Raw genomic sequence first — 27,432 nt, 5'->3', positions numbered from 1 at the left:
TTCCAACATGATAACGACCCAAAACCCCCCCTTCAAAGAGAACCACTGTCTTGCTAAAGAAGCTGACGGTAAAGGTAATGGACTGGTCAAGCATGTCTCCAAACCTAAACCCTATTTAGCATCTGTGGGTCACATCCTCAAAAAGAAGGTCTCTAACATCCACCAACTCCGTGATGTTGTTATAGAGGAGTAGAAGAGGACTCCAGTGGCAGCCTGTGAAGCGCTGGTGAACTCCGTGCCCAAGAGGGTTAAGGCAGTGCTGGAAAACAATGGTGGTCACACACAATATTGACACTTTGGGCCCAATTTGGACATTTTCACTTAGGGGTGTACTCACTTTTGTTTCCAGGGATTTAGACATTAATTGCTGTGCGTTAAGTTATTTTGAGGGGACAGCAAATTTACACTGTTATACAAGCTGTTCACTCACTACTTTACATTATAGCAAAGTATCATTTCTTCAGTGTTGTCACATGAAAAGATAGAATAAAATATTTACAAAAAATGTGAGGGGTGTACTCACTTTTGTGAGATACTGTATTAAACAAATGGCAATATGTGCAAACTAAACCCCTTGGTTTTAACGTGAGCTGTTAGGGTCAATTCGGTTTGTCGTAGGTTTGCTGGTATGTGAGCTGGGAATTTTGGTTTGTTGTTTTTTATCCCCATACATATTCTGCAATGCTAGGTTAGAAGGACGTTGAACAAGGTCAGCATTATTACCAGCTTCTGAGAATGGTAAAAGTTATGCCGAGCATGTGCCGTGACTGATTAATGTAGTCTATACCACCTGTACAGCTACACAAGCCATTAAGCATTACAGTGATACTGACAAATGTAGGTCTTTGAATAGCAGGGAAGCCATTTTGCATAAGATGAACGCCAAGATAAAAAATATATTCAATCAGCAGGTAGACTTCCCACTGTGTGAATTTAAATACCAAATCTTCACGTTTGACTGGGGTGTATCTTGCAATGCATCTCCTGGATTTTTGGCTGTCTCTCTATCTGATTGCTCAGGAGGAAATATGAACACAAGCGCATGGGAAATGTTTTAGCTTCGGGTACCACCTCTACATTTTAGATGTCTTTGGTCTTTATAAAGCGTAGCAAACAGCAGGATAGCATGCAAGTCACCAGAAAGCTTGCCATCAGCTTCTACTTACATCACTAGAATGACATTTAAAAGGTTGATGCGTCTCCTACTTTTACAGCTGCCAGGTATTGATGTGATATTGTTTTCATATATTAACTATGAGATTTTATATTATTTCTTCCTTCTCACTCGTTCTTCTGCTTCATTAGATAATACACTTACATCAAATCTGAAATCCTATTTCATCCTTTGATCCTAAATCATTAGAGGTTTAACTCAGCCAGAGGCTGAATTCATGAACAAATCAGAAAATGTCTTTTCTCTTTCCTCTAGAACCCTTGCTAAAAGTCAGGCTGGGTGAAAGATTGTTTCTGAATATTTATGTTTAATATTCTGAATATTTACTGTGACATAAAGATTTGAACTATGTGTCTGTCCTCTACGGGGCTTGCAGTAAACTTACCGATTTCATTTTAATTGCAGACCTCGGTCATGCAGGATGCTGTTAAGAAACAGCCAGCTGATGCAGTACATGTCACCAGGGAAAATCCAGGCAATAAGTAAGTCAGTTTTTCTTTTTTTTTTTTCCTTTAACCACAGTTACCATTAAAGGAATGAGTCATTTATAAACATGAGAATGACATAAAAGCAGTAAAATATTGTCCCCCCTGTTACATAGTTGTACTACCGTTATTCCTGCCAGTATAGTGGCAGTTAAAAGAGAAGTATGGCCAAAGCTTTATTTCTAACCTGCTATCAGCTGAAGGGGCAGAGCCGCAGCAGGCGCTGGAAGGATCCTGACAATATTGTCATGATCCACCCCACTGCCTGATCCCAAAAATATGATCAGGATCTACCCCACTGCTTGACTGAGCACTGGCTCTGCTTTTCAGCACACAGCTGGGAGCCAGAGCCAACCGTGCCCGCTCCCTCCCCAGCCCAGTGCTCCACTAAGCGGCGTGGAGAGTAGTGACTAATAGTCACAGCTCAGAGCAGACCGAGAACTGAGCGATCAGCAGTCATGTTATAGCTCAGTTATTGGTGTGGGATAGCTGCAGCATCACACAGATGCTGCAACATGGAGGTGAGTAAAGATTTTTTTTTTTGTTTTTTTTACATCTCATACATAACGGGTTCATACAACATTCAGTTTTTATTCGTATGGTTTACAGGAGCCTGCATTCATTATATCTAGTCTTCCACAGTACACAGAACATGGAAATGCATTTATTTAGCAAATATAAACTGCTAAATACCTTTTCTCATTAGTATATAGCAGTCTTGTGACTTCTATCTGTGTCTGGCTGAGCACTGGTAAAAAGCTTGTAGGAGGAGTTTTCATTCTCCTCTGACTGTCCTATAAGGCTGCATGACACCTGACATTCTGTCTGGACAATGCTGATTGGCCCTGTGCTGATCACATGCACCCTACCCAAAAAACAAAAACTCTCTAGCAATACACACCAAACTGAGCATGTGCGGAGTGCCTACTAGGGCTCTGTACTATAAGGAGATGGATTGGGGACAGTAAAAGAAGGGAAAATCAGAGAAGACAGGCTCAAACTGCTTTTTTACACAATGTGGAGGATTAACCCCTTAGGTTAATATAACATAGCATGCTTTACTGCATATACACACTGATTTTACTGTTGTGGGTTTAGTAACATTTTAACCACTTAAGGACCGGAAGGTTTTACCTCCTTAATGACCAGGCCATTTTTTGTAATTTGGCACTGCCTGAATTTAACTGGTAATTGCGCGGTCATGCAGTGCTGTACCCAAACAAAATGTATGTCTTTTCTTTTCCCACAAATAGAGCTTTCTTTTGGTGGTATTTTATCACCTCTGCGGATTTTATTTTTTGCGATATAAATGAAAAAAGACTGAAAACTTTGACGGCTGAGCTGGGACTCCGGATCGGCCCGTGGATCGGCGGCTCTGTGCAAGTAAGGGACGGCTGAGCCGGGACTCAGCAAAACCGGATCGGCCCGGATCCTAATATTGGATCAGTGCATCCCTACTTTCGAGACCCTGTGTGAAAGTGTGCCCTAGACTGTGCCGTGCTGTACCCTATACTAATACTCTACTAGTGTGTGGTAGCGACAGAAACAGTCCCTGATGCAGAGACCAGGTTGGCCAGGACAGGAGGGAAAAAAAAGTGGGTGTCCCGCCTAAATCTGCGTTTTCTACAGACACATCTTCTTTGGGGTGCTCTTTGGGTAGGGGTACCAGTGAGGACATCAGGCAAATGCCTCTCATGCAGCCGGCTCACTGCATCTGGATTGTGAATTTGGGCCACAGCACCTTCTGGATACAGGTCTGTGATGATCTCTTCCTGAAATTTTAGGATACACTTCTTCCTGACGCTTTGTATAGCATATAAGCGTTCCGCAGTGCCATATGGAATAGGTATACAGAGACTTTCTTGTACCAGCGTCTGGTCTTATGGGCAATTAATCCCATGTTAAGGTTATATTCATGGACACAGAGGGGCTTCTCAACAACACCAGTCACCGTTGCAATTTGGACTTTCGTATCTGCGTGAATGGAGGACAGAATGAAAACATTCTGTGTGTCCCTCCGCTTTACTGCAAGCAATGTATTACACTTCAAGCAGGCTCTCTTGCCCTGTCTAAGTTGGGAATCTACAAGCCATTGGGGGATTATTGTCATAATCATGTGTTTGTAAGCTTATCTGTATATCTTTATATAAAGCATAGAACAATGGAGACCACGTGACAGATGAAAGAGTATACCCCATCCCTAAGGGGCATGGGAGAAATGCCCACTTCAGGGCACTCCTTATGTCATTTGCTTTTTAAGTGGGGTGAGAGCATTAGTCTTCTTGGCTCTGAGGAAGAGGTTGAACCTTGAAACGTGTTAGCCAATTGGATCTTCACCTCCTGTTTTGCTATTTGTTGGACTATGGACTGAGCGTCACATTCGTACTATGCGAGGAATCTTGATGATGTACCTTGTGATGAGCTTTTATTCAATTGTATATATGTGAGTATAATACTTACCGTTTTCTATATTAAAATATGGTTTTAGGATAATGCACTAGGTCGGTGCGCCCCTTCTTTCTTTTTCTTGTGGTTCCAGACTATCAGACTTCCCCAGTCTTTAGAGCAGGGGTGGGGAACCTTTTTTCTGCCAAGGGCCATTTGGGTATTTATAAAACCATTCGGGGGCCGTACAAAATTATCACCTTAAAAATTAGCCTGTTATATTTGGTCAAACATTTAATTAACTCACCCCTAATGTGATGGCTGCAACTGCTTCTCTTTGGTGAGGTGTGTGATGTTAGCTGGTATTGATGATGTTGCTACTCGCAACAGGTTTTCCAGGTTTGAATCTGTCAGTCTGGAGCGCAGACGACTTTTTTGTGGTGGTAAGTTTTGAAAAGAACTACTGGCAGGTACTGCTGGTGGGTATAGCTGGCTGGTACTGCTGTGGGTACTGCTGGCTCAGGCTGGTTCTGCTGGCTTGTACTGTGCTGTGAGTACTGCTGGATGGTACTGCTGGTTCAGGCTGATACTGCTGTAGGTACTGCTGGCTGGTACTGCTGGCTCAGGCTGGTACTGTGCTGTGGGTACTGCTGGCTGGTACTGCTGGCTCAGGCTGGTACTGCTGGCTCAGGCTGGTACTGCTGGTATGTACTGCTGGCTGGTATTGCTGTGGGTACTGCTGGCTCATACTGTGTTGTAGGTACTGCTGGCTGGTACTGTTGTAGGTACTGCTGACTCTGGCTGGTACTGCTGTGTGTACTGCTGCGAGTACTGCTGACTCTGGCTGGTACTGCTGGCTCTGGCTGGTACTGCTGTGTATGCTGCTGGCGGGAAATGCTGGCTAGGAGAAGTGTAGCAGCGCCACGCTGGAGGAAGAGGTGATGTTTCCTGTATTGGTCACAGGCGGAGTGCATTTAATATCACTCCGCCTGTGACTCACTCAGACTGTCATAACTGAGCAGGAACTATACAGGAAGCATCGGCTCCATTCTGATAGATCAGCTGAGAGACACAGACTCAGCTGCATGGGGGGCCGGACCAGATTACTTCGGGGGCCGCATACGGCCCCCGAACCATAGGTTCCCCACCCCTGCTTTAGAGGGTAGCAAGAGGAGGCTTATCCTCATATAACTAAGATGAAGATGTAGCACATCCTTCCCGAGTCCACTCCCAATCGCAGGAGAAGTTGTATTTGGGACTTTTTGTATATATAAAACTTCCCCGACCACAAGGTGACAACACTGCAGTGATTTCCCAGCAGAATGAATATCATTGTCATTCTATTAAAGAAAGTGGAAAAATATTGCTTCTTATGGCAGGATTAACAGGTAAAAAAAAAAAAAGAAACTGTTACCTGCTGTGTTGATTCTAGTGATGGGTTGCATCGTTTTATATAATTTGTTTTTTTGTCCATGGTTGCACTTAAAGGTTGCACAATATCCATGTGGCTGTAAGCTTTGAATGTTGTGTTTGCCAACACATGGTCAGAGTATTGATAAAGTAGGTCCAAACTGGGAATGAGGATACCAGTATTCATTACATAATACTGGAGCTTTTAGTCTTTTGGAGAGTTTTATACCTTCCTGATTATTGAGGTCCTCTGGGAACCACCAAATATTAATAATTTAGAAAATAAGTTAGAGCGCTCTAATTGATGGGAGTCATGGCATCCTCATACTATCAGGATACCCAAGCCAGAAGCCAAAATTAACCGTAATGCCACAAAGTAAAATATCGGTGCTGCAGATATATGTATATTTTTTCTAAATTATGCCAAAGTACAGACTGATTTTCTATAGTTCTGATTTAGATGGGTTCTCAAACACAGGATCCAGATGCCATAATGTATAAAGTTCTCAGGTGGACGTTATTCTTTTCTGCATGAAGAGATTTCAATAAAACCTTTTTTTTCATGTGAACAGGGATATAGTACAGCTAAGGAGTTTAAATGGTCTATTAAAAGCCAGTTTTATTGCAGGTCTGTTGTAGTTTAATCTACTTTTAAAAAGTAAAGCCCCTGTGCAGAATGTCAGCTCAGAAATGATTGCGAGGATTAACGGAACAGGGGACCATAGAAGAGAGCCGAGATGGACAAGGAAAGGGAAGCATGCTTAGGAACCATTAACAGGTTTACAAAAGTCACTCAGTATATTTTATTTTTAGTGGCTGATAATATTCATGATAAGCTGTGGTGAAAATCTGTTTGATGATTTGTTCCACTTTATTAAAGGGAAACTATAACTTCCTGTCTATTTGAAAGAGATATGTAGAAAAAAAAATCCTAACTCTTAAAATTGCTACATGTAAACATTGGGGTTGATTTACTAAGAATGCGAAGTTCAAAATTGGGTGCAGCTCTGCATAGAAACCAAACGGCTTCCCTGTTTTAGAGCCGGTTCACACTCTAGTGATGCCAGACATCGCATGTGATTCGTGCTGCGTTGCTGTGCAAATCACTTGCGATGTCTGTGAGATGCAAATTCAGCTATACAGATTGTATGGCTGAATATTCATCGCATCCAGACCAAACTCGTGCAAGACCCTTTTTTGATCCGATTCCTGTTCGAATTAATAGTTCGCACTGCAATATGCGAACTGATCTGAGGGTGTCATTAACTTTGTATTGACACCCCCAGCATATGGCAACGTAAACTGCCTGAGAGTCAGGTGCGATGCAGGAACCTGCACAGGGATTGCAGGATTCCGCAGCCTACCAATGTGAACCGAGTCTTATTGTCAAAGCTTAATTGAACAAGCTGTAGTTAGAATCTGGTGCAGCTGTGCACGGTAGCCAATCAGCTTCTGAGTGCACCAGCTTTAGTAACTCTCCCATGTTATGTCCAGAAATAGGTGTTTTACTCATTTACATGGAGCACACAATTCTTTACACATGTAATTCATTGAGCTCACACTCTGTTATCCTTGTCACAGTCTGACACATTGGAGGAGATTTACTAAAACTAGAGCATTTAGAATCTGGTGGAGTTGCGCATGGTAGCCAATCAGCTTCTTACTTCAGCTTGTGCAATTAAGCTTTGAAAATAAGCCCACGCTCACATTAGTCTGTATTGACATGCGATTTGACATGTGAAATCGCATGTCAAATTGGAGCCAATTGCACCGACCAAAACGGTGTGACGCCGAGCTTTCCGCGCCGCACTGATTCTTAAAATTAGTTTCTGTACTACTTTTGGCGACTTCGGGGAGCGATTTCCATAGACGTCTGTGCAGGAATCCGCACAGATGTCTGTGAAATCGCCCCTGAAGTCGGACTGAAATGATGGCTTGAATTCGCACAATTTCAAAACAGCCTCCGTGTGAACCTGGGCTAAAACCTGGAAGTTGATTGGTTTCTGTGCAGAGCTGCACCACATTTTGCACTGTCCAATTTTAGGAAATCTCCCCCATAGTGGCACAGGAGAATGGAAAGCTTACAACAAAACTCTGCAGTCTGTTGATAAGAGGGATACAAACTAATATTTTCAGGGAGCTACTGTAGAATTACATGCAGCCTGTTCATTTTGACTTTGACCTCTGGTTGATAAATACCAATTTGTAGTATGTCATAAAGAAAATCCAGTTAAGCTTCCACTATATAAGCTGGAGGCACACACTTGCATACTGTAACGTATACCCAGTGCCGGTGCAAGTTTTTTGTCTACATAGGTAAAGGTACATCTTGCCAGCCCCATCCAATCCCCCTGCCACATCTGCCATTGGGGCAGGAGCGCATTGTGAAAGGAGAGGAGTATCTGGGCAGTGTGACAGGAGGGGGGGGGGGACTGTGACAGGAGGGGGGGTAGTGTAGGAGGTTGGGGGCAGTGTGACAGGAAGGGGGCAGTGTGACAGGAGGGGGGCAGGTTTACAGGAGAGGGGCATTGTGACAGGAGGGGGGCAGTGTGAGATGTGGGGGGCAGGGTGACAGAAAAGGGGTAAAGTGACAGGAGGCAGGCAGAGTGATAGGAGAATGGCACTGTGACAGGAGGGGGGCACTGTGACAGGAGGGGGGCTTTGTGACAGGAGAGGCGCAGTGTGACAGGAGGGGTGCAGTGCTACAGGAGGAGGGCACTGTGACAGGAGGGGGGCAATGTCACAGGAGGGGGGCAGTGTGATAGCAGGACACCTGGACGCACACTATACTCGCTCAGAGCCAAAAGTGCCACAGGTGCTTCATGAACGCATTAGCAAGCAGCCTTATTGAATTCCCCTCGTCTTGTAAACTTTTCACTACTTGCATTTAAAAAATACAAATATTGTTTTATTATTAATAATTATTGATGACAGAGCTTCAATGATTTATATATTTCATATCTGCCTAGAGTTCAACTTTAAAATAAAGGTTTACTTAAAAAAGAAAAAAAGTGTTTTTCTCATAGCTCCCACCTTTTTGAGATGGAACATATATTAGCAAACGTTTGTAGGCATAGGGCACACCCCCTGCTATGACCACTACTATTCCTTTATGCTGGCTTTTGAAATTTACAAATGCAACAATTTAGAAATAGGATGAAAGTTTTAGTACTGGGAAACATTTTCTGAAAGATAAAAAGTGGATTTTATATACAACTATATAGATCAGACCAAATTGAGGGACAAATAAGGAGGAAAAGGGGACAGAGCGACATTGTTCCAAATCAGGGACAGTCCCTTGAAATCAGGAACAGTTGGGAGCTATGGTATTACTTACCTTCAGTGCGATGTGTCCCTTGTAGTGTTGAGCGAACACGGACTGTATTATTCGTGTTCGTACCGAATAATTGGATTTTTTGTACACGGACACTTTACTGTATGTTCGGGTAAAAATCCGTGTTCGGTCGTTTTATTTCCGGGTTTTGCATGCTTTGGCGCTCTTTTCATGGCGGGCTTTCAACAGCCAATCAACAATCGTTTAACTGGTGTGCCTTAAGCCATCCCAGCCATGCCTGCAAATGTCTCAGTAGCTGTGATTGGCCGTCTGAAGCATGTGACCAAGTCTTTATAAGTTCGAGGCAGCCGCAGCGGCGTCATTATGCTGCTTAGATTCAGGGACAGAGAGCACACATCAACGTGCTGGCTGCTGATTAGGGAAAGATAGGCAGGAAAAAACCATTTGTGTCCGGATAGAATTGAGGGACAGGTCGGAGTGTTTAGGCAGGGCGAGTTGTAGGCATTTTAGGGATAGAGTCTGCTGAATTATATAGGGTCAGTGTCTTCTACAAACTACAATCGATATTGCTGTGTGGGGGGTGGGGTGAATCTGCACTCAATCCTGATCTACGATCTCTTCTCAATCCTGTTAGGGACAGAGTCTGCTGAATTTTAGGGAAACTGTGTTCTACAAACTACAATCGATATTGCTGTGTGGGGGGTGGGGTGAATCTGCACTCAATCCTGATCTACGATCTCTTCTCAATCCTGTTAGGGACAGAGTCTGCTGAATTTTAGGGAAACTGTGTTCTACAAACTACAATCGATATTGCTGTGTGGGGGGTGGGGTGAATCTGCACTCAATCCTGATCTACGATCTCTTCTCAATCCTGTTAGGGACAGAGTCTGCTGAATTTTAGGGAAACTGTGTTCTACAAACTACAATCGATATTGCTGTGTGGTGTGGGATTGGAGATAGGCAGGTGTCAGTGATCCACATCCATTTTTCTGTGTGTGAGCTGCAGTGAACACAATCTTTTTGGGCTGCAGTGAACACAATCTTTTTGGGCTGCAGTGAACACAATCTTTTTGGGCTGCAGTGAACACAATCTTTTTGGGCTGCAGTGAACACAATCTTTTTGGGGTGCAGTGAACAAAATCTTTTTGGGGTGCAGTGAACACAATCCTTTTTGGTGTGCAGTGAACACAATCTTTGTGGGGTGCAGTGAACAAAATCCTTTGTGGGGTGCAGTGAACACAATCTTTTTGGGGTGCAGTGAACAAAATCCTTTTTGGGGTGCAGTGAACAACATCCTTTTTGGGGTGCAGTGAACACAATCTTTTTGGGGTGCAGTGAACAAAATCCTTTGTGGGGTGCAGTGAACACAATCTTTTTGGGGTGCAGTGAACACAATCTTTTTGGGGTGGAGTGAACAACATCCTTTTTGGGGTGCAGTGAACAAAATCCTTTTTGGGGTGCAGTGAACAAAATCATTTTTGGGGTGCAGTGAACACAATCTTTTTGGGGTGCAGTGAACACAATCTTTGTGGGGTGCAGTGAACACAATCTTTTTGGGGTGGAGTGAACAACATCCTTTTTGGGGTGCAGTGAACAACATCCTTTTTGGGGTGCAGTGAACACAATCTTTTTGGGGTGCAGTGAACACAATCTTTGTGGGGTACAGTGAACAGAATCTTTGTGGGGTGCAGTGAACAAAATCTTTGGGGGGTACAGTGAACACAATCTTTGTGAGGTGCAGTGAACACAATCTTTGTGGGGTGCAGTGAACACAATCATTGTGGGGTGCAGTGAACTCAATCTTTGTGGGGTACAGTGAACACAATCTCATACTGAAGGTTTGAGGGTGCTGCCTGTTCCATACTCCCCCTACTCCTCATCTAGCCTTTTAGGGGTACAAACAATAGTAATTGGGGCCTAGTGTGGTTGTGTACGTGTGATATACATACACTTTTTTGGGATCATATTTTCTATTCCGCTATTTAATCAAAAACCTTTGGGGATCAGTTAAATTGGGGGATAGTCTGTGTTGGTACGTGTGAGAGAGATCCACCTTTCCAAGTTGTTGGGGTTCATCTCATACTTCTGAAGGTTTGAGGGTGCTGCCTGTTCCATACTCCCCCCTACTCCTAGCCTTTTAGGGGTACAAACAATAGTAATTGGGGCCTAGTGTGGTTGTGTACGTGTGATATACATACACTTTTTTGGGATCATATTTTCTATTCCGCTATTTAATCAAAAACCTCTGGGGATCAGTTAAATTGGGGGATAGTCTGTGTTGGTACGTGTGAGAGAGATCCACCTTTCCAAGTTGTTGGGGTTCATCTCATACTTCTGAAGGTTTGAGGGTGCTGCCTGTTCCATACTCCCCCTACTCCTAGCCTTTTAGGGGTACAAACAATAGTAATTGGGGCCTAGTGTGGTTGTGTACGTGTGATATACATACACTTTTTTGGGATCATATTTTCTATTCCGCTATTTAATCAAAAACCTCTGGGGATCAGTTAAATTGGGGGATAGTATGTGTTGGTACGTGTGAGAGAGATCCACCTTTCCAAGTTGTTGGGGTTCATCTCATACTTCTGAAGGTTTGAGGGTGCTGCCTGTTCCATACTCCCCCTACTCCTAGCCTTTTAGGGGTACAAACAATAGTAATTGGGGCCTAGTGTGGTTGTGTACGTGTGATATACATACACTTTTTTGGGATCATATTTTCTATTCCGCTATTTAATCAAAAACCTTTGGGGATCAGTTAAATTGGGGGATAGTCTGTGTTGGTACGTGTGAGAGAGATCCACCTTTCCAAGTTGTTGGGGTTCATCTCATACTTCTGAAGGTTTGAGGGTGCTGCCTGTTCCATACTCCCCCTACTCCTAGCCTTTTAGGGGTACAAACAATAGTAATTGGGGCCTAGTGTGGTTGTGTACGTGTGATATACATACACTTTTTTGGGATCATATTTTCTATTCCGCTATTTAATCAAAAACCTCTGGGGATCAGTTAAATTGGGGGATAGTCTGTGTTGGTACGTGTGAGAGAGATCCACCTTTCCAAGTTGTTGGGGTTCATCTCATACTTCTGAAGGTTTGAGGGTGCTGCCTGTTCCATACTCCCCCTACTCCTAGCCTTTTAGGGGTACAAACAATAGTAATTGGGGCCTAGTGTGGTTGTGTACGTGTGATATACATACACTTTTTTGGGATCATATTTTCTATTCCGCTATTTAATCAAAAACCTTTGGGGATCAGTTAAATTGGGGGATAGTCTGTGTTGGTACGTGTGAGAGAGATCCACCTTTCCAAGTTGTTGGGGTTCATCTCATACTTCTGAAGGTTTGAGGGTGCTGCCTGTTCCATACTCCCCCTACTCCTAGCCTTTTAGGGGTACAAACAATAGTAATTGGGGCCTAGTGTGGTTGTGTACGTGTGATATACATACACTTTTTTGGGATCATATTTTCTATTCCGCTATTTAATCAAAAACCTCTGGGGATCAGTTAAATTGGGGGATAGTCTGTGTTGGTACGTGTGAGAGAGATCCACCTTTCCAAGTTGTTGGGGTTCATCTCATACTTCTGAAGGTTTGAGGGTGCTGCCTGTTCCATACTCCCCCCTACTCCTAGCCTTTTAGGGGTACAAACAATAGTAATTGGGGCCTAGTGTGGTTGTGTACGTGTGATATACATACACTTTTTTGGGATCATATTTTCTATTCCGCTATTTAATCAAAAACCTTTGGGGATCAGTTAAATTGGGGGATAGTCTGTGTTGGTACGTGTGAGAGAGATCCACCTTTCCAAGTTGTTGGGGTTCATCTCATACTTCTGAAGGTTTGAGGGTGCTGCCTGTTCCATACCCCCCCTACTCCTCATCTAGCCTTTTAGGGGTACAAACAATAGTAATTGGGGCCTAGTGTGGTTGTGTACGTGCGAGATACATACACTTTTTTTGATCATATTTCCTATTCCGCTATTCAATAAAAACCTTTGAGGATCAATTGAATTGCGGGATAGTCTGTGTCGGTACGTGTGAGAGAGATCCACCTTTCCAAGTTGTTGGGGTTCATCTCATACTTCTGAAGGTTTGAGGGTGCTGCCTGTTCCATACCCCCCCTACTCCTCATCTAGCCTTTTAGGGGTACAAACAATAGTAATTGGGGCCTAGTGTGGTTGTGTACGTGCGAGATACATACACTTTTTTTGATCATATTTCCTATTCCGCTATTCAATAAAAACCTTTGGGGATCAATTAAATTGCGGGATAGTCTGTGTCGGTACGTGTGAGATCCACCTTTCCAAGTTTTTGGGGTTCATCTCATACTTCTGAAGCTTTGAGGGTGCTGCCTGTTCCATACTCCTCCTCCTCCTCATCCATCCTTTTAGGTGTACAAACAATAGTAATTGGGGCCTAGTGTGCTTCTGTACGTGTGAGATACATACACATTTTTTGATCATATTTCCTATTCCGCTATTCAATAAAAACCTTTGGGGATCAATTAAATTGCGGAATAGTCTGTGTCGGTACGTGTGAGATCCACCTTTCCAAGTTTTTGGGGTTCATCTCATACTTCTGAAGCTTTGAGGGTGCTGCCTGTTCCATACTCCTCCTCCTCCTCATCCATCCTTTTAGGTGTACAAACAATAGTAATTGGGGCCTAGTGTGCTTCTGTACGTGTGAGATACATACACATTTTTTGATCATATTTCCTATTCCGCTATTCAATAAAAACCTTTGGGGATCAATTAAATTGCGGAATAGTCTGTGTCGGTACGTGTGAGATCCACCTTTCCAAGTTTTTGGGGTTCATCTCATACTTCTGAAGCTTTGAGGGTGCTGCCTGTTCCATACTCCTCCTCCTCCTCATCCATCCTTTTAGGTGTACAAACAATAGTAATTGGGGCCTAGTGTGTTTCTGTACGTGCGAGATACATACACTTTTTTTGATCATATTTCCTATTCCGCTATTCAATAAAAACCTTTGGGGATCAATTAAATTGCGGGATAGTCTGTGTCGGTACGTGTGAGATCCACCTTTCCAAGTTTTTGGGGTTCATCTCATACTTCTGAAGCTTTGAGGGTGCTGCCTGTTCCATACTCCTCCTCCTCCTCATCCATCCTTTTAGGTGTACAAACAATAGTAATTGGGGCCTAGTGTGTTTCTGTACGTGTGAGATACATACACTTTTTTTGATCATATTTCCTATTCCGCTATTCAATAAAAACCTTTGGGGATCAATTGAATTGCGGGATAGTCTGTGTCGGTACGTGTGAGAGAGATCCACCTTTCCAAGTTGTTGGGGTTCATCTCATACTTCTGAAGGTTTGAGGGTGCTGCCTGTTCCATACCCCCCCTACTCCTCATCTAGCCTTTTAGGGGTACAAACAATAGTAATTGGGGCCTAGTGTGGTTGTGTACGTGCGAGATACATACACTTTTTTTGATCATATTTCCTATTCCGCTATTCAATAAAAACCTTTGAGGATCAATTGAATTGCGGGATAGTCTGTGTCGGTACGTGTGAGAGAGATCCACCTTTCCAAGTTGTTGGGGTTCATCTCATACTTCTGAAGGTTTGAGGGTGCTGCCTGTTCCATACTCCCCCTACTCCTCATCTAGCCTTTTAGGGGTACAAACAATAGTAATTGGGGCCTAGTGTGGTTGTGTACGTGTGATATACATACACTTTTTTTGGATCATATTTTCTATTCCGCTATTCAATAAAAACCTTTCTAGGGCAAGATCTTAAATTACAGAAATATGAGGAGACCGTCAAATAAGGGCCGTGGCCTGGGTCGTGGTGCTGCTGGTAGAGCTCCTGTTGCAAGGAGAGGACATGGTCGATCTGTGCCAGCTACACGCACAAGTGAAACACCTTCCTCAAGTGTGAGTAGGCGACAGAACCTGCATCAGTATTTGGTAGGGCATCAAACGCCCCTAGAAGTGATGAGGCCAGAACAAGTTGAGGCGATAGTAGATTGGTTTGCTGCTGACAGTGCCTCCAGTTCCTTCACATTGTCTCCCACCCAGTCTACTGCAGAAAGGTCAGAGTTGGCACCTGCAGCCAATGTCCAACCGTCTTTCACCTCACCCCCTTGCAAATCAGGCCAGCAGTCTGAGCCCCAAGCCATACAGCAGTCTCTTATTCTTTTTGAGGACTCTGTCAGCAGGGTTTCCCAGGGCCATCCACCTAGCCCTGCCCCAGAAGTGGAAGAGATTGAGTGCAGCGATGCCCAACCACTTATTCCTCAAGATGAGTACATGCAAGGATCATCGCAGCACGTCTCCGATGATGACGAAACGCAGGTGCCAACTGCTGCGGCGTTCAGCATTGTGGAGACCGACAAGGAGGGCAGGGGTGAAGACTGGGTGGAAGATGATGTGGAGGACGATGAGGTCCTCGACCCCACATGGAATGAACGTCATGCAGGTGAACTGAGTAGTTTGGAGGAAGAGGCGGTGGTCGCACAGAGCCACCAGCACAGCAGAAGAGGGAGCAGGGTGCAGAAGCGGAGCGGCCGTGCCCTAGACACTACGCCCGCTACTGCCCAACGCAGCAAGGGAACGAGCGCACCAAAGTCAGCTCAAAGGAGTTCTCTAGCGTGGAAGTTCTTTAGAAAATGTGCTGATGACAGGACACGAGTGGTTTGCACCCTGTGCAATCAGAGCTTGAAGCGAGGCATGAACCTTCTCAACCTGAGCACAACCTGCATGATCAGGCATCTAAGTGCAAAGCACGAGCTGCAGTGGAGTACACACCTTCAAAACCAAGAAACGTCTCTGGCTCATCCTGCTTCCTCTTCTGCTGCAGTCTCGGCCGCTCCAGCCACATCTGTAGTGATACCGGCACCTGCCACCCCGCAAACAGACGATCTGTCAGCAACACCACCACCTGGGTCACCAACAACCATCTCCACAATGTCCCGTGGAAGCGTTCAGCTTTCCATCTCCCAAACACTTGAGAGGAAGAGGAAGTACCCCCCTACCCACCCGCGATCCCTGGCCCTGAATGCCAGCATTTCAAAATTATTGGCCTTTGAAATGCTGTCATTCCGTCTGGTGGAGACGCACAGTTTTAAAAACCTTATGTCGGTGGCTGTCCCACAGTACGTCGTGCCCAGCCGCCACTACTTTTCCAGGCAAGCCATCCCTTCCCTGCACAACCAAGTGGGGGAAAAAATCAGGTGTGCACTGCGCAACGCCATCTGTGCCAAGGTCCACCTAACTACGGATACGTGGACCAGTAAGCACGGTCAGGGGCGTTATATCTCCCTAACGGCACACTGGGTAAATGCAGTGGCGGATGGGCCTGAGGCGGATAGCAATTTGGCGCATGTCCTTCCACCACCGAGGATTGCAGGGCGCTTCAGTTTGCCTCCTGTTCCTAACTCCTCCTACTCCGCTTCCTCATCCTCTACCGCCTCCTCATCCGGACAGCGTAACACCTTCACCACCAACTTCAGCACGGCCAGGGGTAAACGACAGCAGGCAGTTTTACAACTTGCCTGTTTGGGGGACAAACCACACACCGCGCAGGAGTTGTGGAGGAGCATGGAACAGCAGACAAATGAGTGGTTGCTGCCAGCGAGCCTCAAGCCCGGCCTGGTGGTGTGCGATAACGGGCGAAATCTCATAGCAGCTCTGGGCCTAGCCGGTTTGACGCACATCCCTTGCCTGGCGCATGTGCTGAATTTGGTGGTGCAGAGGTTCCTTAAAAACTACCCCGATATGTCAGAGCTGCTGCAGAAAGTGCGGGCCGTTTGTGCGCACTTTCGGCGTTCTCACCCTGCTGCTGCTCGCCTGGCAGCGCTGCAGCGTAACTTCGGCCTTCCCGCTCACCGCCTCATATGTGACGTGCCCACAAGGTGGAACTCCACCTTGCACATGCTGGAAAGACTGTGCGAGCAGCAGCAGGCCATAGTGGAGTTTCAGCTGCAGCACGCACGCGTGAGTCGCTCTGCGGAACAGCACCACTTCACCACCAATAACTGGGCCTCCATGCGAGACCTGTGTGCCTTGTTGCGCTGTTTTGAGTACTCCACCAACATGGCCAGTGGCAATGACGCCGTTCTCAGCTTAACTATCCCACTTCTATGCCTCCTTGAAAAAACAATTCGGGCGATGATGGAAGAGGATGTGGCACAGGATGAGGAGGAGGAGGAGGATGAAGAGGTAACATTTCCAAGGCTTTCAGGGCAGTCATTCGCAAGGGGCTCCGAGGGTGGGTTCCTGCACACGCAAACGCCAGGGACGCAATTGTCCAGCAGGGGCACAGTTCTGGAGGATGAGGAGGATGAGGAGGAGGAGGAGCTGGAGGAGGAGATGGAACCATGTTCACAGCAGGGTGGCACCCAGGCCAGCTCATGGCCATCACTGGTGCGTGGCTGGGGGGATACAGAGGACACGGACCATACACCTCCCACAGAGGACAGCCTTTCGTTGCCTCTGGGCAGCCTGGCACACATGAGCGATTACATGCTGCAGTGTCTCCACAACGACCGCCGAGTTGCCCACATTCTAACTTGTGCTGATTACTGGGTGGCCACGCTGCTGGATCCCCGTTACAAGGACAACGTACCGTCCTTAATTCACTCACTGGAGCGCGATCGCAAGATGCGCGAGTACAAGCGCACGCTGGTAGACGCCATGCTGCTGGCATTCCCATCTGACAGCGGGGCCACAGTGGAAGCACAAGGCAGAGGAGGAGGAGGAGGAGGTCGCCAACGCAACCAGGGCACCGCCAGCACCTCAGAAGGCAGGGTTAGCATGGCCGAAATGTGGAAAAGCTTTGTCAGCACGCCACAACAAACAGCAGCACCAGCAGCTCAGATGGAACGTCTTAGCAGGAGGCAGCATTTTACCAACATGGTGGAGCAGTATGTGTGCACACGCCTACATGTAGTGAATGACGGGTCTGCCCCCTTCAACTTCTGGGTCTCCAAATTGGGCACATGGCCTGAGCTTGCCCTTTACGCCTTGGAGGTGCTGGCGTGCCCTGCAGCCAGTGTATTATCTGAACGGGTATTTAGCACGGCTGGGGGCGTTATAACAGACAAGCGCAGCCGCCTGTCCAGAGACAATGTGGACAAGCTCACGTTCATTAAAATGAACCAGGCATGGATCCCACGGGACTTTTCCGTACCTTGTGCAGAATAGCAATGGATACCGACCTTACCCACCCATTGTTCCATTTTTGCTCTTTCTCACTCTTTTGGGGTGTACCCTCATTTAAAATTTGTGAAAAGAAGCAGTGTTGGCTACCTCGTCCTCCTCCTCAGGGCCAGATTAATGTAGGGGCTATTGGAGCTGCAGCTCCAGGCCCCTACCTTTTATATAGGCCCCGGGTTGGCCATATTCACTGTTACCGCTCTTCTGTCACTTGTAAACACAGAAGTCTGGCTTCTATGCTCGCTTCCCCAGGCAGCACCCTCAGAACCTCCCCACACAGCGTGAAGGCCGGACAAGGAGGGACAGTTGGCGATGCATGGATGTGTTTATGGGCTTCAGAGACAGCATCCCATGTTGAATTAGGCATGCATGGCTGCACCCTTCCTCCTCTGGGTGCATGGCAAGGCACGGCCCTAAGGCCCTTCAAAATCCTCAGCACCAAGCCCATGATGCTGTTAATCCGGCCCTGGTCCTCCTCCACCGCCGCTTCCACCTACACCGCCCATAGGTGTGCGCAGCCTATTGCATTAAGGTGTGCACCCCAAAGTTGAAATACACATGCATGTGTTTGCCAGCAGGGAGAGTAATGTATCGGGGCCATGTACCTGTAGGCAAGGAGAAATAGAGCAGAGCAGGTCCCAGGGAGATCTTTCCCATCTCCTCACTGGCAATGCTATGTGCCCTAGGTGATTAGGGTGTGCCCAGGCACACCCAGCACACCCTGTGCGCACGCCTATGTCACCGCCACATCCACCACCACCTCAACCTCCCTCCTACTCCATATGGGCCTCGTCCTTCAGAGATGAAGAAGAACATTGTTTTATTTTTCTGTTTTTTTTTGTTGTTTTAAGTTATTTCCCTATCCACATTTGTTTGCAGAGCACTTGCCATGCTCTTAATTACGTTTTGCTGCCATTTGCAGCACTCTAGCCCTTTCCTTTGGTGTTTTAGAGCCATTTTAGTGCCTTAAAGTTCGGGTCCCCATTGACTTCAATGGGGTTCGGTGTCCGGGAAAAGTTCGGTAAAAGTCCGGGACACGGACCCGGACTTTTTTTTAAAGTTCGGCCGAACCCGTCGAACACGGACATCTAGGTGTTCGCTCAACCCTAGTCCCTTGTGCTACTGTGTACGCCCACTGCTGCTATAATCTTTCTGTGCAGTGAGGGTTAATAGAACTAAGGGGCTGTGAAAGGCTCTCATCAAGAGTTCCCAACTATGCCTGCCCAGCTCCTCCATTCATACAGGCCATACTAGAGCTTTTATAGACAAATGGGATCCATGAATGGAGGTGGCGGACCTTTCACACATCCGCCTATCCTCTGTTCATAGATTGTGTTGCTGTAGTAACGGCTTCTATGAATGGAGCAGGTGGGTGGAAAGGGTAGGTGTAGTCAGGCTTTCTTGATAAGAACCTGTCACTGCTCCCCTAAGAGAAATATTTCTGCTGAACCAGAACATAGCAGCACAAGGGACACATCACATTGAAGGTAAGTCATGTCCCTTGTGCTTTATTATTTATTTATTTTTATATATGCTTAGGCCTTAATACCAGTAAGAATTTTTTTCGGACTAGCACAAAAATATCCCACATGTACTACATGTGAAGCAAATTGTAGAATCATTTTCAACCAGCTGTTGTCTGTGTGTGTTTTTTCTATTACAATAGCAAAATGTTTGTCTAAAACCTATAATTTTCTGATCTCATCTTATAATGTTTCTGTGGAACGCAGTTGTCATTTTAAAAATGGCTACAGTTACATAAAGCTTTCTTCGACAAACTATATGATATGTATATTTGTTTTTATCCTATGCACAGTAATGTTCTATTTCTTTTTTTTTTTTTTCTTAGAGTTATGTATAATGCATCTGTGAATCAAAGAATGTCAGAAAAAAAGAAAAAGCCAATAAAAAAGACTGCAAAAGTATCGTCCAAAACAAACCTAGAACGGTGAAGCTAAGGGGTTGTTGGAGGCAATAAGAACAGCTCTTTCTTCATATACCTTAACCAAGAGGCCCATTGTTTATTTCTATCCAAGAAGAAAGTTCAGAATTTATGAAACGCTAAATAGACATAGCAAATTTGCTGTTATTTCCGAATCCAGGGCATGTTGTCCGACCTGCCCAAGAACCCTTGTACCGACAACTGTTGCTAAAGGCCCATCCTGTAAAAGAAAAAGTACTCACAAAGGTTATCGTACTTCCTCAGTTGGGCACTACTGCCCCTACTCTTCCTTTCAGCAGGCAATCATTACCAAGGGATTAAACACCAAAGCACAGGTCTTCTTCTTCCTTTGGAATGGATGGGTGATCTGTGTATATGAAGGACCTAATTGTGATCTGAACACAAGCAAACATCAGTGCAAGGATCTGTGGCTAGTCCATGTCACGTCACTCGGGCAGTACAATCAAGGCAGACAGCAGTAAATTGAAGGGATGCTACTGACCATTCTGTCAAAAAGATTTTTAAAGGTATAAATTATACCCTGATTAAAAATCATCTTGCTCCTTACCCAGTTCGGCTCAAGAGCAATTTTTTTTTTTTGTCGCATACATGTAAAAAGCTTTTTTGGCAATAGAATTACTTAAACCCCTAGAACATAATATTTGTTCTTAAAGCAGAGGCCCTGTAGAATAAAAAATTGATAGTTGCAAATTTCTTATGTCACATGATATTTGTGCAACAGTTTATTAAACTTCAATTTTCATGAAAAAATATAATAACATGAATTTTAGTGCAAAAACACAGCATATAATACCCATTTTTGGGTAAAATATAAAAGATGAGGTTGCGTTGAGTAAATAGATACCAAACATTCCATGTTTTAAGACAGCGTGCATCCGCGATATTGCCAAAAATGTTTGATGCCCAAAGATCACCAATCAATCTATAGGTGACACTTTAAAAGCCTTTGCAATTCATCAGTTTAGAGTTAACTAGGAGCTCTTGTGCTAGAAATATTTTTTTCACTCTGATGATCGTAGCGATATGTTACACATAACCACATATGTGATAGCATTGGGCAGTGTGACAAGTACTCTTTATGGAGACATTGCCAGCTCTGTGAAAGTGATGCCATCAGATTGTGATTAAAGGTTTACTTTTTGGACGTAGGTAGTACTAGGGTTGCCACCTCATACCTTTAAACCAGGACATACATTAATTACACAGGTTCTGTGGCTAATTAGGGTGGTAATTAAACTCACTTAGTGCCTTATCTACATTATATTAGCCTCAGAACCTGTGTAATGGATGGTCCTGGTTTAAAGGGATGAGGTGGCAACCCTAGGTAGTACGTCCAAAGAGCTGAACTTGCTAAGGCCCTGATTAACTATGTAGACCAGCCTTTCTCAACCTTTTCAACACAGAGGAACCCTTGAAATAATTTTCAGGTCTCAGGGAACCCCTGCTAAAAAGGACTATATTTACTACTCATGATACATTACTGTGATGGTCAGTGGGATGAATGTTCCTTACACTTGTGGACATTGGAAAGAATTACCTTCTTCTAGATAGCTAGAAAGATCAATGGTGTTAGGGGAACTTTTCTGAGAGGCAGAAATTGCTCAAGGAACCCCTAGCAACCTCTGGAGGAACCCTGGTTGAGAACCACTGATATAGACTGTTACTGAAAGATTGAACAGGTGGAAAGAGAGGTTGGTAATTCAATATAGGTAAGTATAATGTCCCAAGCTGAGCCATAGGCCACTGATGGTAGGAGCAAAGTATAAAGGCCTGTACACAAAATAAGTAAATTGTTTGAAAATGTCTGTACAATAAACGATCGGCCAACTATCTGATCGTTAGTACAGTGCTTTCGACAGCTGATTTAGGCTGATTGAATACTAAAAACTGAAGGTGCAGGCTAGAAAATGTATATCGTACCTGAACACAACATCCAAATCTAACTTAATGTGTACAGTGATCGTGTGGAAATAATCGAATAGAAAAAAACGTGCATGATCAGAAGTAAAGAACGACCCTACACTTTCTCTTCTGTCACGTTGGTACGTAGCTACATTTGCCTACATTTGCCTTTTCCGGCAGATTAGGCACCCACAGATGTGGGACATGTGATCAATGCCCGTGGGTAAGGGAGGGTTTCACTCTCCCTTTGCCCAGGGGAGGGACCCTTCGACCAAAATTCTCTGCCACCCGCCAAACCGAAGGGGTCGTATATTTAGCTATGTGTAAATGCGGAGCATTTTACATAGGAAAAACTAAAAGAAAGTTCTGGCAAAGAATAAATGATCACTTGTACTACCTGGAGGTGGGGCTCATTTATACACCTATTTGCAAACACGTTGGTCTAAACCACAGCTTTGATCCACAAATGGTTTCATTTTCAGTATTAGAGGTTGTGAATAGAAATCCACGTGGTGGCAACACTGATAAAATTATCCTACAGAAAGAAGCCAATTGGATTTTTAACCAACAGGCCACCAGTTGGCCAGGTCTGAATACAGCAATATCATATAAACCATTTTTATAATATGATATTACCTTAGTACCAAACCCCCTCTTTTCTTTCCCCTCCCCTTTTTTTACCAATTTCTGACAGCTGAGACTTAATATCCTATTAGCAACCCTATTTCTATTTTGGGTGCATATAAAATGGTAATTGTGCTGATAGGACTATATTTGCCATATGATTATATATTTATTATTTATTTCAATTTCATACCTTATGTTATGTGGGATATGTGTGTTTTTACACTAATTATATATTCTTTTTCTCTTTTTGTAATAGGATCCGACGATGTCAACTGCTGGCTCAAGACTGTAATGGTTCAAACCCTTCCTTATGGTGGATTCGGGCGCAAAGCAGAGGAAGGGCGCCTATTAGCTCCTGGTCCTCTCCCACTAGCTGGAAAACTGCGCCTTCCGTACGTGGCTGCAATACCATTGTCAGCCGCCGCCGGAAGTGACGCACTATGCATCGCGCCCACGCCAGAAGTGACGTAGGACGCTTCTGACGTCTCACTTCCGCTGGGACCTTCTCCTATTTAATGCGCACAAGTCGAGGACGCCGGCAGCAGAGGCATACTGTGCCGTAGGACCGGCGTCCAGACCTCTGTGCGAGCGCATCTAACAAGGAAGGTAAAAATCTGGGGCTTTTTTGATATATATTTTTTTACGCTCCATCATTAGACCTATTTGCTTTACCTACTATCTCTCCTTTGTTTCTAGTGGGATGGGTTAGGCCTTAGTGCTATGCCTGTGCAATTGCTATTGGGGCTCCCTCTTATATTTGTTGTTATATACCCTTTGGCTTATAACATGTTCCTAAGACTTGTCCCCCCTTTTTCTTCTTTTCCCTCTAGAGTTTTTTGGTACTTACCCATTGGCTCCTTCCAATTACCATCTTTTGCGTGTTTGCTCTTTTTTTCTCTTTGCGAGGACCCCCATCAAATTAACCGGTTATAAATTTTTAACTGGTAATTATCCGGTTATGGTCATCGTACACTAGGGAAGCTATGGAGAAGGTCCGATCCACCAAGCCTCATTTGAGGCATATATGACCCTTTTCTTAGGGTCATTTGGAAGGGTTCCCATTTATGTCTTTGTGGCTAACGTGGCATCATGGGTCCTAGCAAGTTAACCATGTTCATGAACTAGGTGAGCAAGATGACAAAATGCTATTTATCAGTGCCCTGTTTTGTTTTAAGGCACTTTGTTGAAAAAATTGTATATGTAACAAATATATCTATATGATACTGATATATATATATATGTTCTCCTTTCTCCTCCTCATTTATAATCAGAGGTCATATGGTCTGATCATATCGGTTCCTGAAGAAGCCATTTTGTATTTGGCGAAACGCGTCGAACTACATGACTGCCTGAATGATATGATTAGTCGTATCTATGTCTATTTATCCCTGGTTCAACTTATCAACGCTGTAATGTTTTTTGCTTTGAATGATTTTAATTATTAATAAATTTATACCTTTTAATGTTTTTGAATTGCTCACTTTATGCTTCACCGGTCCAATAAAGTCCTTTCACTATGGTAATCCACGCGGAGTTTATCCCACAACCCGGTGAGATTTACTTTTTCCTATTTAAATACTTTACTAATATGGATGTGGACATGGTCTAGCAGTTCCTCGATTGGCTGCAGCCTTATCTATGACATATATATATATATATATATATATATATATATATATATATATGTGCAATTTGAAAATGCGCAAAATATAGGATATAATTTGGTTGTGTATAAATCACTCCCTGCAAGCACGTGCAATCATGCCCCCCAATAGGACCGCATTTACCAAACAGAAGTACCCCTGCAGGGGTCACAGGTATTTAGCCAACACATGGAATTGGGCTCCACCAGCCACTCTTACACCGACCAGCACAGATAAACTCTCAGCCCACACTTGCTGTAAAGTGGTTCCTGTCCCAGCATTTAATATAAGTGGTGGGTACTCCTCACGGCCATGCAGGAAGAAGAGGCTTCATAGTGTGAATCCATACATAAAGGCTTTATTAAGTAAATAATTATTGCACTTACAGGCTGTATGATTTATGTATTTTATTGCATATTTAATAATCAGTGAGGGGTTTTGATGTATTTATTGTACCAATTTGCACCTTTGCACTTTATCCTTGTATGTTTCACATTTTAGCACATATGACACTTTATTTATATACATTTACAGGTTACGCCACCATATCCATTTTTTTGCGCATATGACAATTTATTTATAGGCAGCGCCACCATTCCCCTACTTCTTTCCCTATTGTTATACCCTATTGGGGGTATCTGAGGTAGGCAGCAGCCCTTACATTCCTTATATATCCTAGCGTGGAATCTATATATTCTTTAAATGTGAACTATCTTTGTATGCTACTGTTTTTTTTATTACTATTTTCTGTGCTATACTGTATGCATATGAATATTTTAAATTTGAAGTGGTTTTGAGGGTCTCTGTACATGTGAATACAGGAACTGAAGATTTAAAAGAAAGCTTTTCTAACAGAGACATGGAGACTGTCATGCTGACCATCTCGCTTTACAACCTTTAATTACAATTTTGCACATAAGGACTTTTGACTTTATTCTGACTGACCTGATCTGCATACTTACTTAAGTATGTCACTGACTGGACTACTGGACTTCAGGGCTTTCACTTACTGTCCTTCACCACTAGCTGGAATTAATATTACTTTTTTATTTTTTGTTGACTCACCCCATCCACTAGAAAGAAAAAAATAAATATTTCCCCCAATCATCATAATAGGAGGGGCAATATAATTGTGTCCAGCTGGACTAAACACAGACAGCCTGGCAATCAGAATTTTGAAGGTAAAGTCAATTTTTACATAGGAATTTCATAGCTGCTGTCTAGGGATTCTTAGATCTTTGTGACATAAGAGAGAGATCAATAATGTATTTACAACAACCTCTATGCACAGCTAATGTGAGATGGGATAGAAAGATAAATGATATGGATCATTTTAAAGGTCACCTTTTACTCAAGAAAAACAGAAGCTGCCTTGATTGACCACCTTCAGAAAATACAAATTCCCTGTCTGACTCTGGCTTGTATTGGTCTCTGTAAAGAACAGGCTTTTTCACCATGGGGTTGGATGAGAGAGCGATGAAAGGAGTCTAGGGCTCCACCTGCTGGCTGGATAAAAGACTACGGTATGTATTAGTCAAATTCACTTAAAAGTAAAAACATCTGTGAAGTTCAGAGCATACTTTTTTAATAATTTTTTTCTTGAGCATACATCTTTACTTACCAGCTCAGCAGTGGTGGTGCCCATTCGTCTATACTCCTTTTACATTTTTTGATTTAAAATGAGGACTTTGTTGTCATTCTCATGGTTTCTTCCTGCAAAAACATGAACCCCTAAAAGACTTATAAGGGCCAATTTACAAAACTCATCATTATGAGAGTAAACGTTAACAAGTCTATTCTTATTTTGCCATTCTTTAATTTGCTTTATGAAAAATGCAACTCCACATTTAAGGAATTTCTTTGCCACTTACCAAGTAATTTTAAATTTAGGAGAGAAGAAATAATTATTGAAATAGCAATATTAGTTTTTCTAGGAACAACGACTATCTAAAATGTTAGGTTGATTTAGGTCTACATCCGCTGATAATTAGACAGTGTACGAAGGGCAAGCAATTCTTAACATCCAATATCTTTTTTAATATTACATTTGTGGCGTGAAACAATCAACTTGTACTATAACCCCTTTGATGGATGTATTCCATTCCATTTTTTTTGTGTCAAGTGAAAATTGTTGATAACCTGTATAGTGAAAAACATACAAATTGGACCAAAAAAATAGAAATTACGACTACATCCTGCCTTCTGCACCACGCAGTAGCATTACATTTATGTAACATTAGTCATAACTATAACTTTTCTTTTTAAAAACTGCATTTCAAGCATTTTTTTTTTATCATTCCAGTTGTTAAAATAATGTCTGATATGATAAAATAAAGCCTAACATTTTATTATACTGCTACTTAAAAGGTCTAATTTTACAAGATAAGAAGAGTTATTGAGTTATATTGCCTTACTCACTGAACTGCAACTCAATTTATAACATTTGTATTGTTTTTTTCTGGATTTTTGGTTGATATATTCTGTCTCTATGATTTAATATACACCTATGATAAAAATTATAGACCCTTCATTTCTTTGTAAGTGAGCAAACTTACAAAATCTGAAGGGGATCAAATAATTATTTTCCCCACTGTATACAAGCTCAAATTTTGATCGAAAAAGTTTATTTTCTGGTTCAACACTTCCCCATTCAGAATAATGTAAAGAAATAAAAAGGATGTATTCTAATGATATCATATTCTAAACAGAAATTAATCAAAATGTCAGTTTGTGACACTAATAAAGATAAAAATAAAAATAGACAGTGTGACATGGTGGAATAATGCATTGCACCGCCCTACACAATGCATGTCCACAGGCACACATTACACAGAGCCCTTCGATTAGGGTGACCAGATGTCCCTGGTTTAAGGGGGCAGTCCTCAGACTGAGAATACTGTCCCCGGACCAAGTCTGTCCCCGGTTTTGTCCCCGGATTGCAGGTGTTTGCCCTGTGGGCCGGGTCTAAGTCCTGTCCGAAGTCACTTCTTTTCTTCCCCTGCAGTGCCGATCCAGCCCCAATCACCCCCCCCCCACCCCCCGCCCGCAGTGCACAGTGATTGCACTCACACGGCTGTGCTGGCCGTTCTCCTGAATGGAAGGAAGGAGCAGGGAGGGGGCAGGGCCCAAACTGACACTCAGGGAGGAGCTTCAGGGGCCACGCCACGAATGACCATTGGTATATAGAGAGAGGGAAATACAGTATATAGAGAGAGGGAGATACAGTATATAGAGAGAGGAGGATACAGCATATAGAAAGGGAGATACAGTATATAGAAAGGGAGATACAGTATATAGAGAGAGGAGGATACAGCATATAGAAAGGGAGATACAGTATATAGAGAGAGGGAAATACAGTATATATAGAGAGAGGGATACAATAT

At 43.7% G+C, this 27,432-nt stretch overlaps 1 protein-coding gene across 1 annotated transcript in view; it reads left to right on the top strand.

Annotated features, from left to right (window-relative positions):
- LOC309546485 (coiled-coil domain-containing protein 169-like) overlaps positions 1-19,884 on the top strand; it is an 88,477-nt gene extending 68,593 nt beyond the window's left edge. Inside the window, exons 7-8 of the mRNA XM_082246220.1 lie at positions 1,580-1,656; positions 19,764-19,884. Of these exons, the coding sequence (XP_082102346.1) occupies positions 1,580-1,656; positions 19,764-19,866 (180 nt within the window). The 3' untranslated portion in view covers positions 19,867-19,884. The remainder of the gene's footprint in view (positions 1-1,579; positions 1,657-19,763) is intronic.
- The last annotated feature ends 7,548 nt before the right edge of the window (positions 19,885-27,432 follow it).

This window comes from Pelophylax lessonae (assembly GCF_965119305.1).
Source record: "Pelophylax lessonae genome assembly, chromosome: 2".
NCBI lineage: Eukaryota > Metazoa > Chordata > Amphibia > Anura > Ranidae > Pelophylax > Pelophylax lessonae.
The sequence above is the reverse complement of the archived record's forward strand: the minus strand, read 5'-3'. Positions and strand labels throughout refer to the sequence as shown.